General features: G+C 35.4%; 1 protein-coding gene across 6 annotated transcripts in view; it reads right to left on the bottom strand.

Annotated features, from left to right (window-relative positions):
• The window catches only part of Myef2 (myelin expression factor 2), a 35,963-nt gene that overhangs the window by 8,286 nt on the left and 9,169 nt on the right, over positions 1-18,508 (bottom strand). Inside the window, exons 4-14 of one of the 6 annotated variants that reach the window (XM_038329689.2) lie at positions 18,287-18,294; positions 18,094-18,187; positions 13,122-13,313; positions 12,380-12,533; positions 11,878-11,927; positions 11,713-11,776; positions 2,828-2,929; positions 1,331-1,381; positions 986-1,054; positions 582-680; positions 229-300 (exon numbers count right to left, since the gene is read on the bottom strand). In XM_038329689.2, coding sequence (XP_038185617.1) covers positions 229-300; positions 582-680; positions 986-1,054; positions 1,331-1,381; positions 2,828-2,929; positions 11,713-11,776; positions 11,878-11,927; positions 12,380-12,533; positions 13,122-13,313; positions 18,094-18,187; positions 18,287-18,294 — 955 coding nt within the window. The remainder of the gene's footprint in view (positions 1-228; positions 301-581; positions 681-985; positions 1,055-1,330; positions 1,382-2,827; positions 2,930-11,712; positions 11,777-11,877; positions 11,928-12,379; positions 12,534-13,121; positions 13,314-18,093; positions 18,188-18,286; positions 18,295-18,508) is intronic. The other 5 variants (XM_038329690.2, XM_038329691.2, XM_038329693.1 and 2 more) reach the window with 5 other exon arrangements.

The raw sequence follows: 18,508 nt of genomic DNA, 5'->3' as shown, positions 1-18,508 counted from the left end.
AAGACAGTTCTTGGACTGGCTACTGAATACACATTCTGGTGTTAGTTGAGAAATACCAAAAACAAAGTTAATTTTCAAACAACCAAACAGAAATGTTTTAACTCATTAAAGTTTCTCAAAATATGATAAGACACATTAACACATTTACTGCACTACAGTAACTACTCTTGCAAATTCCTTGCAAGCACTCAAATACTACTCAGTAAGTCTATTAAAATTTAAACCTACTTATTCCAGTTCCTACTGGACCCATGTTAGAAGCTCCTATTCTTCCTGCAAACCCTCCAATCATTGCACTGCCTAAACAAGGATGGAAAGATAATATACTAATTAATTTAAATAATGACACTTCAAAATGCCCAAGGTACTATACTCACAAATAACTAAACATTTATGAATTTTTTTGGAAATAAAAGTTCAAGTATTTAAAATACTATGAAAGACAGCCATGAAAATAAAATCCTAAAGTGTTTTCTTCTAGTAACAAACTATGTACATAACTTTAAAAAAAAATTTCACCAAAAAGATCAGCTTTTAAGAATATGACCTGCAAAAGAAAAAAAGTATGCAACCAGCCCTACCAAGTCTACCAAAGGAATCTCCAAAGCCTCGATTTATTCCAATATCACCACGTCCGAAATCTCGCTCCATGCTACTAGTCATTGCACCACGGTATAGCTCTGAAAAGATGTGCAACAAATTAACCCTTCTTCAAGTACATCAATGCATGGAAAACCATTCAGGAATACGTCTAAGCTAAACTGAAGAAAAAAAAGCAAAAGTTATCAATACAAAACAGTCTGTAGCATACCAACTTACCTCATACACTCACTACACAGCCCACCCCCCTCCCTGCAAGTGTCCTCTAGTGCCAAACTGCCTTTTGAAGACCCTACAGAATCTATTCCTACATGCGTGTGAAGGTACATATCTCAGTAAAAGGGAAAGTAAAGATAACAGAAACTCCCTGAGTACATTCTCTTACCTCCCATTCGGCCAACTCCACCAAATCCAGCCATGCTATTCATTGCTTCCAGACCACCAAACCCAACTCCTATGAAATAGAGTAATTTTGAAACTTGAGTGTAGCTCTGTAGATAAACAGTACATTCTAGAAATGTTAAGTCACCAGTAAGTGCTTCCTCCATCCACCTTTTGCAGGTACTTAACACATCACCTTCCTTTAAGGGTATATTACGCTCAGTTTTGGTCAAAAGCATTTAGAACATGAGCCAACAATAAACTATGACTTTTTTTCTAGATTTGTCAACAGTTTCTAGTTTCTTTAAAATGGCGATGAGTACATGCAAAAACAAATACTTATACATACCTCCTCCAATTCTATTCATTCCTCCAAAACCCGGACCATCCATTCCCATACCTCAAATAAAATACACAGTATGTACTTTCAGTAAATTTTCTTTGTGACTAACGAATGACATTATAGCAAAATAAATACCATTGGTTTAGTCACAATGGAACACTAGAGAAGCAGGTGCAGGTTATAGGATGGTTTATAGAGCTATGTCATAGTGGCTGACTAGTCACCAGTCTTCAAAACAGGCCTCTGAACATCAGACAAAAAAAAAAAAAAGGAGTTTACTGGTCACACACAACATCCAGTTGGAGAGCATCTAGAACCAGTGTGCACTCTTTCAGATACAGTGATGTCACGATAGCAGATTAGCAATAGAGTACAAAGCAAAGTCTCCTCTAAACACAGCAGTTAACAGGCTGGTCAAATAACAAACAGCCTATGTTTAGGAGGGAACGGTATGATATCCTAAAATAAACAAGAGAACATGATTTTTGCCTCAGAATGAGAATGATTTCCATCACTACCTTATAATTTATAAAATATGTATCAACTCAACAAAAAGGAGACTATGACAAGTTTATCTGCCCATAAAATGCAATGCAATTCTCAAAGGATGGTCTGGGAACCCTTGAAAGGCCAAGAGATCAAAATAATCTCCATCACTAAATACTGCTGGGTTACAGGGCTGCTTCCTCTCATCCTCTCACAACTACAATGTGGAACTTTCCATAAACTACAAGGAGCATGCTATCACAGCAAACAGATGCAGACACAACAAGCAGTACAGCTATCTACATTAACCCAAACACTATAGAGATGCCAAAAACAGAATCACTCTTCCTTTTTTTATTAGAAATACTTTATTTTCTTAAAAATAGTACTTATGTTAATTACATGTTTCATATTATATGCTTTAAACTTAGTTTTTAGGGCTAAGATTGGCATCAGGGTTAAATACGACTTTTAAATAAGTCAATTTTTACAATTTTAAGTTTTTTAAAATACAGTAAATATTAAGAAACATAACATTAGCAAAATCATGTTACAGTTTTCAAACCTGAAAGAATAAAGTTTGCTGAACTTAAAATTAAAAGTTGGAAAACCAATCTCTAAAGATAATTGGGTCCAAGGAACAGGCAAATAGCTACTTCAAAGCTACCTTCCAAATGTAATAAATTCAAATAGCCTGTGCTATGGCATGGTGCTACCCATTCCACAAACCCTGTATTCCACAATGTGCATAGTATTTTGCTAAGAATTCATCTACCTTAAAGCACTTCAATATGCAGGCCCCAGGGCTAGCTTTCGCGCCTGACCCCGGAGGCGGTCCCACCTGCATCTGCCCTCTTTTCGTGTCAGCTGCTCTCTCACGGTTTCTTCGTTTCCTTTTTTAAACTCAACTGACATCCTCCACATCTCTAAAACAGAGTTCCCTAGAAAAACGGAACTAATACATATAAGCTTTATTAAATAGCAAATAAATCAGAAATGTTTTAGGAAAAAACTTACCACTTGGACCCAAATTTCCCATTACACCACTTATGTTCAACTGGCTGGCACTAATAGGTTGTCCACCTGGACCAAGTCCCATTCCAATGCCTCCAAGACCGCCTAAATCACAAACAACAACATTACTGAGACTCATACAAAACTGTTACTAACTTTTACCCTAAAAGGTTACATAAAAATAGCAGGGGTTCTTGTGTTCAATTACAAAACACCATATAAAAAGACTGTAATATCATTTGTAGATGAACAGAATTTTATGAAGCAGGTACAGCTTATGTTCCAGTTTAAGGTACTAAGAGAGGCCTAACAAACTCACAAGAGCTGGGTTGAGGAAATGGCTCTGTAAGTAAAGGGCTTGCCTTGCAAACACGAAAACCTGACTTAAATACCCAGAATGCACACATTTTTATAGCCAGAAATGGTATTAGACATGTGTACTCTCAGTGCTAGTAAGATAACAGATTGCTAGGACTCGCTGGCCAGCTAGTCTAGCTTACTTGGCAAGTTCCAGGGAGTGACATAGTAGACATTGCCTGAAGAAAAAATACCGAAGGCTGTTTTCTGGCCTTACTTCCACACTTGTTCATTTCTAACCCCTGAAACACACACATACACACATGCACCCCAGGAAAATGTGAAATACACTGCTTCGTGCCCCACTGTTGTGCTTTTCTCCAGGCCGATGGGGCCATCGGCGCCCTAAGGTCAGAGCAATTGTGATTACTGCAGATGCTTCAAAATTACTAACACTCCTTTGTGTAAGGAAGAGACCTCACAAAACGGCACTTATACCTCACAAGAGTTACCCACTGGCTTGGGAAATGGAAGGGAGGATAACACACAAGACAATTTCTTGCTGGCAAGTTCCTCTTCCTTCTGCGCTTCTGTAAATAACCACAATTAAATTCACCAATTCACCAAATAAGACTTGGGTTGAAGTCTTTGGGTAAATTTCTTTGTCTATTGCTGGTACCCTCTCTGGGGTGAAGAGAGATTTGTCAGGCATTTTCAGCATTACATACACATCAGAAAATGAGCATCTTGCCCAGATTTTAGAACCACTAAAACAGTATTACTTTCAAAATAGTACAAATGAAAAAGTCGGCAATGACTGAAGACCTAAGACTGAGCTCGTGCAGTGGAAACAGCCTCTAGTCAGCACTCTCAAAGGCAGAGACACAAGACAACTGTGAGTTCAGGGCCGGCCAGAGATACATTAACAAGACCCATCTCAATCAACCAACACTAAATCTACTTTTAAAATTCGTAATAATGAGGGTCTAGAGAGCTGGCTCAGTGGTTAAGAGCACTTGTTACTCTTGCAGAGGACCTAGGTTCAGTTCTCAGCACCCACTTAACAGATCACAAGTATATATAACTCCAGTTCGAGGGTCAGATGCCCTCTTCTGGCCTCCACAGATACTGCACACAGCTGATGGAGAAAAATGCCCATATACATAAAACATCTTTTAGAAACCCATAACATTGAAAAAAAACCCAACATTAATTGCCTGGCTTTATCATGAACATTTATTTATACTTACAAAATAAATGTTCTCATATCTATGAAGCAAATATAAGAAATTTTTGAGACCTTAAGTTACCTGAACACTGCCATTTACCAATGTGATTAAATTTAGATTTTATGTCTTATATTTAAATTCAGGTTTTTTGTTTTGTACTGATACTCTTTAAGTAAATAAAGATATTGAAAAGCAACTTTAGAAAACCGGAGCTATAACTACTACTGGACATATATCCAAAGAACTTCAAATCCTTGCACATCCATGTTTATTACTGCTCTATTCACCATGGGAAGAAAGAAAATAAACATAGAAAAAGAAACCAGCCTAAATATCCACCAAAAGACAGATAATAAAAACATGCTAATATACACAATGGAGATTTACTTGGCTGTAAAGAAAAATGAAATCTGGAGAAATAAAACCTGGCGACCCTGTAAAGTCTAATATTAAATGTAGTGAGCCAACTCAGAACAACAAGCCCTTCATGTTTCTCCCTCATCAGCAGACCCCAGCCCACATTGTGAACATGATCAAAGTAGATAGGCAAGCGGGGTCAAGTCAAAACTGCAGAAATAATATCAAATATTTAATATTTAATAAGTTAAATATTATTATATAGTGAATATTTAACTATTATTAAATATTTAATGTTATTACTAAATAATTTCCTATTATTAAAAGGTAATATTAGGTGACAAAGGGAGACAGAGTATAGACATCAGCTAAGAAAGAGGTTATAAAGCTATTTCCTATTTTTCAAGATGTGTACGTGGATCCAACTTTCTGTGCACTGAGGTAGCAATAACCATTCATGCATTCCCAGAGTCCAGCATGTGTTATTCCCTTGAGACAATAATTATGGAGGTTGGGATTTTTGTAATGCCGCTGGTCACTAACGCAAAAGGAAGCAGACATGACTAGTCACTAAGTCTATCAGCTACATTGCATTGACCCATTTACAATTTTTTTTTTTAGGGGATGGAGATCTGTAACCAGAATGAAAACTTTCTTTTCCTTCTTTTTAAAACTCTATTAATAGTGCTGTCCAAGGTAAAAATGGCGCCACTGTAGACAGAGTATGGAGATTCTTGTTGAAATGAAAAAGCACGGTGCAGACACACAATGAAGTTTTACTCATCCACAGAGAAGAAGGAAATTATTTTCAGGATAACAGAACTGGACATTATCATGTTAAAGGAAATAAACTAGACTCGAATAAATACCACACTTTTCTTTCATGAAGATTTTAAAGATAAACATGTGATATGAAGTAGAAGAAGGCTATAGAGGAGGAGGACTAAAAAAAGTAATGGGAAAGAAAGACAAAACACTGCAGGTCTTTTCTCGTATGTCTAATACAAATTTAATTCTCCATACACACAACATACACATGTGTGGCACGAAAGGAGACAAACTATCTGACAAGGAAGAGGGCCAGTGAGAGGACAAGGAGTGAGAGAAGATAAAGGGAGACAAGGAGAGATAGAAAATGACTTAATAAAACCCACTTTGAACCCTGGCTATGAATGATGCAGGGAGGGAGGATTAAGTTGATTGAAGGCAGCTTAAAGATAGAAAAACTAAATTCTTGTTGGCTATTTAATAAACCTGAGTATCTTTTTCAAATTCTCACTAATGTAGCAATTAGGGCTTGAGGATAAGAAAAATAGACACATATTTTAAACTGCACAGGTCAATATGAAGTAAATGTATTCCTACGCTTAACTGCAACCCACTTGGAGCAACAGCACAGTCATGCTCATATGTACAAGCACCATTTTGTCGCTTTGACGGCTCAGTAATTACATTAATCTCAAAGAGTTATAAAAAAGAAAAAAATCTTAATATGAGAGTTATGTGAAATGAGAAACTTCCCACTTTCAAATTTGTAATAAAATTTGAGTGAAACAGATGAAGAAAGGAAGAAAAAACAGAACAAAGAGTTTGAAAATCATCTTAAGAAACCTATTTAAAGTTCATCACCTCGCCAGGCGATGGTGGCACACGCCTTTAATCCCAGCACTCGGGAGTTTGAGGCCAGCCTGGACTACAAGAGCTATTTCCAGGACAGGCACCAAAGCTTCAGAGAAACCCTGACTCGAAAAACCAAAAAAAGTTCATCACCTCATATCTCAAGAGAAAAGAAAATACAAATTACTTAAAAATGTAAAGGACACATAATAGGACAGATTTTTTCATTTACTGTTTGAGAATTTCATAAACATGCTTTGATCAAATCACTACCCCAGTGGCCTTCCAACTCCCCCATAACTTTTCCCTCCCAACATCACATCTTTTGTTGTTGTTTAACCCCACTGTTTACTTCGTATGTATGGGCGTGGGTGTAGGACATCCACTGGAGACTGGGAATTCTCTCAGGGGCTGCATTCCTGAAGAAAATCAATTCTCTCTTCCCCAGCAACCATTAGTTACTCAGCTGGGGTGGGGTGCATGTGTTCCTTCAGCAATCACCAGGCTGAGATCTGGGCAGGGCTTGAGCACTACAATTTACTGCTGATGGAGGTATGGTGACGCTGACCAGGTAACTGGGAGGGAAGAAGGCCGCCTCACAGAGAGAAAGGGCAGTGTTCAACGACATGTGGTTGGTCATTTTTTCCAGAATTTATCTTTTAAATCTTCAACCATTGTAAAATCTCGATAAACAGCAAGTCACACTCACACTGCAGTGAAGCTGTCTACCAGAGACCACAACTTCAAAATGGCTCCATGAACAACAGACGACCAATAAAGGGGGAGGGGCAATTTAACAAGGAGTTTATCTGAACTATGAATTCTCAACAATGGAAACCAGAAGAATAAACTATTTTCAAAGTGTTAAGACATAGTAACTTTACCTTAAACCCTCTAACAAGTCAAACTATTTCAGAAACATTTACAGAGCAGTCAACCTATAGTAACTCCTCACTGAAAAAATAAAAAGCTTACTAGATGCTCCAAAAGAAAATGAGTAATACCAGGCCTAAGGGTAGAGAAACGATAACAGAAAAAATAAAAATAACATCTACTTTATGAGATCTGAAAAAGTAACAGAATGAAAACCCTGAATGATAATCGCATGCAAAGTCATTAGAATTAAAGAGGGCATGAAAGCTAACTTCAAGATTTATACATACATAACAAAAACAGAGAAAGACAAGTATTTATTAAGTACCAAAAGTGAAACACAAAATAAGAAAATGCAAATCCAACAAAATGACCAATGTGAGGACACTGAATCCAACATCACATAAAGACTCAAGCGATTTTTTAAAAAATATTATAACTAAAATTTACATACATATACATCAAAAACAGTAATATAAAATAAAATGAAGAAACAACACACAACTATTACACTGAATATTATACAAGGACAGAGTAATTACAAAATCACCTCATAATAAATTATTTTATTCACCAAGAATTTTTCATTATTTATCAATTCTAATCTCTATTCATCAATTCTTAGATGCACTTGATAATTTACCTTCAAAATATTTTCAACAAGAAAAAAATGGGTACATCTATCAATGTACTAAGAAATTTTACCATTGAACACTTCTCAATAATTGATAACCCAAAAAGATAAAATTTATGAGAAAGGACAGAAAACAATTTAAATGATTAACAAGCCTGATTTAGTAAACATAGAAGACATAAAAAGGGGCCCATGGTATGCCACCCACAGTAAAATTTAACTGTTTCATAGAATCACAATTATATCAACTATGTTATATTACTATATTGAACCTAAGTTAGAAACTAGTACAAAATAAAGAAAATAAATAACTTATGCATTTGGAAATTCAAATTTTATATTTTCAAATATACAAGATACAAGAATATTGTAGTGGTAATTTTTAAACACTGAACTACAATAAAAATTAATCCATAGAAGGACCTATGTACAGTAGTTAAATTTATAATCCTAATTGCTTATGTTAGAAAAGAGAGAATGAAAATTAGTGAAATAAGCAATCAACTTAGAATCAGGGCAAAAATTAGACTAAACCTAAAAAAGAGGAAGGGAAGAAATAATAATTCAAAAATTAAATATACTGAAAACAAAGCTCATTCTTCACAAACACTAATGAACTGGCAATTTCTAATGATAATGAGCCAGTAAATGGAAAAACAATATTGGGCAAAAGAGACAGCTCAGCCGTAAAGAGCATGTGGTGCTTTTACAGAAGGACCCAAATTTGGTTCCCAGCATCCATATTGTACCACTTACAACCACCTGCACCTCCAGCACTAGGGGATCCAACATCCTCTTCTGGCCTCTGCAAGCACTGAAATAATATGCACAAACCTATGTACTGACACACATATATACACATAATTAAAATAACATCTTCATCAAGAGCAAATAGAACTATGAATATAGAGAAAATTTAAGATAGTGCTATACTAATAAAGTTAACACCAAGCATCAGTGGGTAAAGGTGCTTGCTGCTAATCCTGAGATCCTAAATTCAATCTCTGAAACCCATAAACTAGAAGAGACCTGATTACCAAGGGCTGTCCTCTGACTTCCCACATGTGCCACAGCAAGCATATACACAAAATCCATGGTTAAAACAGTAAGCACTTTAATGTTGAAGATAGACAAAAGTGGGGGAAAGCCTTAGAGAAATAGAAGATATCAAGCAGCAATAAAAAATATTAACAGTAAATAAGTCACCCCCAAACATATGTAAAGGCCAGTTTACACAATTTTTAGCAAATATTAAAAAATAGGTAATTCTTAAAGAAAAAGAATATTTTAATTTAGTATTACTTCTAATAATTTAAAATGTAAATCAATCTGAAAAGCAGAAAAATGTATAAAAGGAGTATCATGCATTAAAATGAAGATATCAGCTTTATTAATAAAACAGAATCAAGAACAAAACACAAAACAGTGAATCATGAAATAACATATGATGTTACACTAAATCTTAAAGTCAGGGAAGCTATTTTTATGTTTATGGATGTACAAATATGCACTCACATTACTAAAATTTATATAATAAACAATTCATCAGTTGTCCTCTCATTAAGAGGAAGACATTGAGAAGTAAATGTGGAGTTGGGGCATTTCAAGTCTATTGATAAAATTTTATTTAATTAGAATAATCTAATAAATGTATGCCATACAAGAGTTACAAAAATAATTTTACTTCTGTCTGCTTATTTAAAATATTTTGTTAAAAGCTATAATAATAATAATAATAATGATGACGATGATGATGAAAGAACATGAAGAGAAACAGCAACGTCCAGTAATGTTGCAAGAGCAATAGCGACCACAGAGCACTTACATTGCTGTTTTATAATGCTTTAGAATATAGCAATCAGAGGAATCTTGAGAATCTGTAGATCTAAATCTACTCCAAGATTTGTTTTCACTACTGGGACTGAACTCGGGACCCCATGCATGCTAATCAAGTGCTCTACCACTGACGAATACCAGCACTATCTCAACAGACACTTTGTTCGAAGTGCTAGCTCTACACTGAGTCCAGCTCCAGGTCACACTAAGTTGTTCAGACTGGCTTGGAACTCACTCTACAGCTGAGGCAGACTTTAGATTCTCCTGTCATAGCCTCTTAAGGATCATAGGCCTGTGCTGCAAGGCATGGCTAAGGACATCTAAAGAAAATATGACGGGCGGTGGTGGCGCACGCCTTTAATCCCAGCACTCGGGAGGCAGAGGCAGGCGGATCTCTGAGTTCGAGGCCAGCCTGGTCTACAAGAGCTAGCTCCAGGACAGGCTCTAGAAACTACAGGGAAACCCTGTCTCGAAAAACCAAAAAAAAAAAAAATATGAAAAGTTTTATATAAAAAAGTGTAATTCACTGTTGTGCTGGCTACTATATTTAAGATAATCTCAGAGATAAGAAAATGTATCAATGTCACATTAAACACAGACTTTCTCTTGAATTAATCTGACCAAGAGTGAGACCAAATTTGAATTCTCCACTTGTCTCTGTACCTTCCATCTGTCTGCAGTTTGTAGTCACTAGACTGTCTACAGTTTGTCTATGTGTCTGTGACTGCCTGAACACTGTTCTGATGTCTGATTACCCCTGTCTGCCTGTCTTTAACACAGATTTCTGCCCTGTATTCATCAACCAACACAGAAAGTATGGAATGGGGATGGGATAAAAGGTTCTTCAGAAATCTTTAACAGAACTTGTACAAAGAAAGAGACTTAACTGACCTAGAATAGTAAACAACACTGCAAACATACATTATCAAACAATATCCTATGTTGCTCCAACTTTTATGGTGGATATTTGTTTTAAGGGTGATTTCAACCTGTTGGCTACTTTCAGAAATGATTACCACAGTATCTACAGACACATTCTGGATTAAGGACATGAAAGAATACAAAATTTAAGATTAAAGGTAGGTTAGGTTGTAAAATTGCACGGGAGATCCAGTGTATAATGAGGTTGGTTATTGCACTAATCTCTTAAAGACAGGTTAAAAATCTGGCTGAGTACATAGTAGGAGAGCAGGTTAAGTACAAGTATTAAAGTCCATGAGGGGAATTAAGGTCCAATAAAAGTTCACTCTCTTTAAATGCAAAGTATATTCATAAGATTGCATCATACTCTGTTGATTATTAGAGAAATAAAGGTTAAAACATGTAAAACACAGAACAGCAAAATGATCATGGAACACCAATAAAAATATCTGGGACGAGGGGCTGGAGAGATGGCTCAGAGGTTAAGAGCACTGGCTGCTCTTCCAGAGTTCCTGAGTTCAATTCCCAGCAACCACATGGTGGCTTACAACCATCTGTACTGACATCTGGCGCCCTCCTCTGGTATGCGGGCATATATCAAGGCAGAAGGTTGTATATATAATAAATAAATCTTAAAAAAAAATATCTGGGACGAATTTTCAACATGGAAAAATGGTTATAATTTATTATTAAGCCCAACCTCTAAATAACTGATATAATAGTCTGAAGCTACTTAAATGCATATATATATACATAACACATAAGATAGCAAGAATATATGTTAAAAACTGTTAAAAATGGTAGATATCTTATGGTAAAATTATAGGTTTTTTTTTCCCTTTCTTGTATATGAACTCACCAAATACATTAGTACTTATTAACTAGCTAGTCAAAAACAAACAAATAAAAATTTAAAAATTCATTGGTAAGTCTCATATTTATTTTTTTACTCTTTACCTAATGAGAAGCAGCAAACTGTGCAAAATTTGAAACTAATCTCAAAGGAGTGTGAGAGCGACTTCAATCTGGGCATAAAAACAAACTTCTGCTTTGTACATAGTGCAACACAAACAAACACACAAACAAAAAACTCCGGCTGTTTTCTAACAACAGTTTCTACTTACGTGGTAACTGTGATGTCTTACTATCATGTGAACGGTAGTCTTCATGAGGGACAGATTTGTCATCCTAATTATAAAAGAAAAATTATTATAGTTAAAACACAGCTCCTAAGAACTGCTGTGCTACGTCTGAAGCAGTGAAGGCCGGGATGAGAAGGAGAAACTCACCATTTTCACATGCATAGGTCTATCAAATAAAAACTGCCCATTGAACATGGCTGTTGAGTCAGTCAAGGAAAGCCAGTTAAGATGACAGCAAAATTATGCTTGCAGAAAAATTCTCATATTTAAAGAGTCTGAAACTTTCTCTACTATTTTATTATTAGACTTTACTCATACTAGTCTCTTTCTTTGATTTATACCTTAATTCACCAAGATTGACTAGGTTTCATCAAAAGCCACTGAAATGACATACAATGGAGTGTCAAAGTATGCACACACCCATGCTGCAGCAGGAAGGGAGAGCAGAAAACAAGTTCCTACAGCCCTCGACAGCATGGCTAGTTCAAGTTTGAAGAAGGACTCTAGTACCTAACAAGGAACAAGTCCTAGAACTGCAGATAAAAGCCTAATTTCTAAGCGATGCAATATTACACAACATGAACAAGAAACATGCAAAGGTATTAAGCCTCACCAACTTCATTTAATGCTAAAATACATATCAGGATACAAATTGCTTGAACTGCTTCAATTGCTTGCTCAAAAGTGACAGTGCCCATGCCTCTGCTCTTGCCATCCTTGTCTTCTTTAATATCTGCCCGCTTTACAGTTCCAGCTATGCTGAACACTTCTTTTAGCTTCTTCCAACCAACTTTGAAGTCAAGCTTAATATAAAATTGTATAAAGTTACTTACAAACAAAATTATCTTTTACAAACTTATAAAACTATAAACTAATTCTTCAATAATATAAACTAAAAAAGGTCTTGCTGAAAATCACCTATATCTACCTTCATTGAAATTCCCCCAATCTTTAAATTCCTCTATCCTGTTGGGTACACATGAAACTTGGCATCTATTTTGACTAAGGAAAATTTGTATTTGGAAAACATATGTCCATCTCACTAACTTTCAAGAGCATAAAACAAATGGCAAACCAACCACAATAGGCACTTAAAACACCAAGACTACAAGAACAAAATAAAACTATGAAGATGAACAAAACACCTAACTGACTTAAAGTTAAATATCTAAGAATGCCACAGTTCTGTCTTAAAATGTTAAGCAATCGCTTAGCATTTAAAGTCTAACCTCAGACTACTTACATAATTTAGGTTTGAGTTTAGAATAGTTATGTTTTTACTTACCTAAGCTAAAAATAAACAGAATGACCTACAAACCTATCAGCATACATCTCACAAAATAATATCATGATGAGAGTTAAGTATCAGAAGAACAAAAGCTTAAACTTACATTAGCAACAAAAATTGTGGAACCAAGTCTACCAGCCTGCAAATTGCTGATAACCTCAGGAGGAATGTTTGGATTATTGAGAATGGAAGGTGGCAAATTCACCAACCCAGATCCCACATCAGAGGTATGTGATCCTTGAAATGATGTTCCCGTTCGCTGCAGTGCCCGGCGAGCATTTTCTCCATCGGGATCCTACAACGCACACTAAATGTTAATTGCTAGCAAATACATCAGTGAATATATATAATTCAAGTGGTTTAAACTCAACAACAGCTAACCCATCTGGACCAAAGTACTGACATCTTTGAGGACTAAGGTTTTGTTTATTCGTTTTTTTCTCCCGTACAGGAAGTGAGTCTCATAAAAAAAACCTAAGGATAGACAAAAGATTTCAGACTCAAAAGCTGGGAGTTTCAAGTACTTTTTTCCTGTCACTGAGGCCACATAGAAACCTGAAATTAGTTTTGTTTTGTTCTTATACTGATGCAGAAGTGTGCTGCAACATATATAAATGCCCTTAACTCAAAGAGTAGCTAAACACTTACTGTGCCTCTTCTTTGCACAATACAGCAAAAGTGAACTCTCACCATTAGATAGTCAAAATAGATTCAGACTAATTCACAGCCTCTGCCTAGAAGAACATACTGCTGTAAACTCAGGAATACAGAGATATCACCGGTTAACATCACTCCTGAACAAAACACAATAATCCATTTTATAATAGCTTCCTCAACAATGAAAAGGACCTGTGACAGGAAAAGGGGAGGGATATCAGAAGACCAAGTATCCAATAAAGAATTATAGCGAATATTTTTAGGTTCATTAGAAGAAATATCTTCTAATAAAAGAAATATCTTTTATTAAAACAAAAGGCAAGTACAAATTATTTCGCCCACTCATTCCACTAAGGGGAAAGCCAACAACAAAACTCATGTTAAGACTACGTAAAATGAGAGGATTATCATTTGCATGTAAATTATTATGCCAAAAATTCTACTTTCTCATTCATGAACTCACAGCACTTGTGCTTGCCTGCATAAGATCAGTCCAGCCAACATTCTAACATATCAAGGATAATGGACTCAGAGCTCCTACCAGGAAGGATCTATCAGCAGCAGCTGACAGCTTCTGGGGAAGAGACTCAGTTTTCTTAAAGGGTCTAATCCCTGGCAGGCCAGTCATGTAACAGTGGATGACTCCCCACCACCACACACTCACAGGAGAATATGGTAAGTGCAAATCGGACTCAGGTTTTAAAAATTATTTGGGAGGGACACAAAGAAAGCTGGGAGAGCAGGGAGGTAGGAGTGGATCTAGGAGCTGGGGGAGAAGGAAGTAAAAATGATCAAAATACATTAAATGAAATTCTCAAAGAATAAAAATATTCTATCAAAATCTTTCCTGCTGTGTTCAGTCTGTAAATACTGATTTTAAAAAAAGTGGAATAATATAAGGAAGGATGACTTTAAGAAATTCTCCAGCATAGTTGGAAGAACAAAAGAAGGAAAAAGAATGAACGGAAGAATAAAAGTATGCCAGACTCTAATGTGTTTCTTCATAATGAAAAAATTAAAAGGATTACAAAAGTAAAGAAACTGTTACCCAAGAATGCTCTAAGATTTTCAGTTAATAAATAGGATTGTTTTTAATCCCAGCACTCGGGAGGCAGAGGCAGGCGGATCTCTGTGAGTTCGAGGCCAGCCTGGTCTACAAGAGCTAGTTCCAGGACAGGCTTTAAAAAAAGCTGCAGAGAAACCCTGTCTCGAAAAACAAAAAAAAAAAAAAACAAAAAAAAAAAAAAAAAAAAAATAGGATTGTTACTGCTCACTCTGTCACTTGACAGGCTTTAGAATCACCTGGGGAATGATTTCTGGGCATGCTTGTGAGGAATAAACTGGATTAGACTAATAACTGCTTTTAATTGTGAGCAGGACCATTTCCTGTACTGGTTCCTGAAACACATAGAATGAAGGAAGTGAGCAGAGCATGCATTCATATCTCTCTGCTTCCTGACTATGAACTCAGCTGTTGCAGGCTCCTGCTGCCTTCAACTCCCCATAATGATAGACCACACTTCAAACTGAGAGCCAAAATAAACTCTCCTAAGTTGATTTTAGTTGAGTATTTTGTTACAGTGACAGAAAAGAAATTAAGACAGCCATAAATGTTTCAGGTTTGAAAAGTGAAAAACTTGTACAAAAAAAATTGTTACCTACACAGGAGGATTAAAAGAGAGGAAGCTCCTTCAACTGTTAAAGCACAGAGGCTGTCTGTGTTAACAGTGGTACATTTGTCTTGTCACACGTAAGCAAGCACTATATACATTACACATAAACAAATCGCATTATCATCTCACTTAGTTTTTATTCCTCTTTTCTCCTTGCTGTCCAGCCTGCCAATCATTAACTGTTAATGCTATTAGTGGATCTACTAATAATACATGTATGACTCCTACTGATCTTCATGCAACTGGAGAGAATTCTAAAGACCTGCTAGAGAATGCTGCAAATACCCCTTCATTAGATAACCATGTAAGCAGTCCTCAGCAGTTTTACCAGTCACTAGTTTGTAAATCAGATATTCCCAGGAAAATGACTACCTTTACTGAACATTAGCTGAAGAGTTAAATAAACCCTTCATTACTTAGTAAAGTTAAATCTGACCTTTCTTTATAACCTTCTAAAATACTTAAAAATAGAGGCATCCTACAACTTCATTCTAGGGTTTCCACTACAGATCTGGGCTCTACAATATGCTGCAACAATCACATGACCTAAGCCTTTAACACCCAATCAAATTTTGTCAATTAAAAATAGAGCAGAGGCAGGCGGATCTCTGTGAGTTCGAGACCAGCCTGGTCTACAAGAGCTAGTTCCAGGACAGGCTCCAAAGCCACAGAGAAACCCTGTCTCGAAAAACAAAAAAAAAAAAAAAAAAAAAAAAAAACAAAAAAAAAAAAAAAAAAAAAAAAAAAAAGAAAGAAAGATACTATAAACACAGTATGCTTAATGCCTATAGTGTCTCTATGGAGCCTTTATGATACTCGTTTCCTTTAAAGAGAAGCAGGATCATAAAATAGCAAATTATGATCATTAAATTCTTAGAGGATTATAAATTATGACAAATTATTTAGGATGCCAGCACATTTCTAAAACCTTAGCCCTGGTTTATTCATAAAAGCAGCAAATAAATGACTAGTCAAAGCACAAAGCTTAAAACACTCCCTACGAAATCTCTAGCTCTCTGTCAGTTTTTTTTTTTTATAATCATAATCCCAGGATCAAACAGGATTCAAGGAATTTGGAAGTTAATTCCAGTAAAGAATACAGGACACACAAATATTTTGGTATCAAGCCATTCAAACTATCATCACTCTAAAGAACAAGATATCAACAATCACTAACAGGAATAATTTTTACAGCTTACATTTACAATACAGTTAGACTATTTTAAGCACTGTGCTAACAGCTTTATATAATATCACAAGTATAGTAACTAGAAAACACTAGTTAACACTTTATATAATATCACAAGTATAGTAACTAGAAAACACTAGTTAACACTTTATATAATATCACAAGTATAGTAACTAGAAAACACTAGTTAACACTTTATATAATATCACAAGTATAGTAACTAGAAAACACTAGTTAACACTTTATATAATATCACAAGTATAGTAACTAGAAAACACTAGTTAACACTTTATATAATATCACAAGTATAGTAACTAGAAAACACTAGTTAACACTTTGAGTCTTTACAACACTTCCAGAGATATTCTAATATTTCTCCTATCTCAGTGACAAGGAAACTTCACAAAGGTTAAGTGAATTGCTCTGCCTGGGTCACCTGGCTGTTCTAGTGACAGAGAGTGAGTTACAACCTACTTATCACACGTCATCTGCATACAATTCCCACAGGTATTATTGGTGGTGGTATAAGTACTAGAGACTAGAGAAGAGCAGTCATACACCCTGTCACCCGGCAAGAAAAGGGTAAGCTGGAACTCAAAATCACTGTTCTCCTGTTGAATGCCAGTCAATGAACGAGCAGAATCAGTATTAGCACAACATTTCAAATACTCAAAATAACATTACCTCTTTCTTTCCTTCCTTCTTTCTTTTTTCTTTCAGTTTTTCAAGACAGGATATCTCTATGTAACCCTGGCTGTCCTGAAACTCACTCTGTAGACCAGGCTAGCCTCAAACTCACACAGATCTGCCTGCCTCTGCCAAATGCTAGGATCAGAGAGAGGTGTGCACCCCATCACGAGGCTGCCTATTTCTTTCAACACAGACTTAGCAAGGATATGTATGCAAACGCACCTATGTTCTAACTATTATGGTAAAATTAACAACATAAAAAAAAGAACTCATGAAATTGAGAGTTATTCAAGCTAATTACCACCAAGATCAATGACCCCTGTAAGTGGTATTATGTAATGGACCTTCTGGTCATTTTTCAATTCATTCATACTACTACAAGAAAATTCCCATTATAGATTATTCTAAATCCTAGACTCTATATGCTAATCTTATAGAATCTAAATTAATTTTATTCAAGATGAACACCAATCTTATTCAAATCCACAAGCTAGTGTATTATCAAGCAACCAGTAATCAATTATAATACCTATTGGATTTTCAAATTAAACAATAGTCTAAAACTAAAAATGTTTACAGAAAATAAAGTCTTCATCTTAAGTTTATCATCTTAAAATTTATGGGTCCTGATTATTTTCTTAATTGGGGGCCTCTATTTACCTGTGACACAAAATTAAATATACAGCATAACTCTTATTAGGAGTACTAGCAAATCATCTATAAGAGAAACTATCACTAGCTACAATTCTTTAATAAGATTCTATCCTTAAAAGACGAGTTGCCAGAGCTAAGTGAGAAAAAAAATGAAAAGTGAAAGGAAGCATGTCCATATAATATTTAAATCCCAAATACAAAAAATAACTCACCTCTTTAATATTCAGAGGTCTTCCACTAAGGTCATATTTGTTCATAGTTTCTAGTGCTTTCTTTACAAATTCTTCATCTTTGAATTCAACCACACTTAATAGGGAAAAATATATAAGAAATGCTCATGTAAAAAGATTTCTTATTCTAATCACAAGATTAATTTGACTTAAGATACTTTAAAAAAAATCTTACCCACAACCCTATATCCAGTAGATTGTCAATATATGCAAAAGAAAAAAAACATTTTAGGTCAGTAATTGAAGTTATTGGAAGACTCTAATATTTAAGTCATTACATGTAATCAAGAACATGTTTTCTTTTTTTATATACCTCCAGAATGTAATAGGCAAGTGACCATGCATTTTCTACAAATTTTTAAATCCATCTAATATGTTACAAATTTGGAGTACACTT

Source organism: Arvicola amphibius, chromosome 5 (genome assembly GCF_903992535.2).
Source record: "Arvicola amphibius chromosome 5, mArvAmp1.2, whole genome shotgun sequence".
Lineage (NCBI taxonomy): Eukaryota > Metazoa > Chordata > Mammalia > Rodentia > Cricetidae > Arvicola > Arvicola amphibius.
This window is presented reverse-complemented; position numbering and strand designations above follow the sequence as displayed.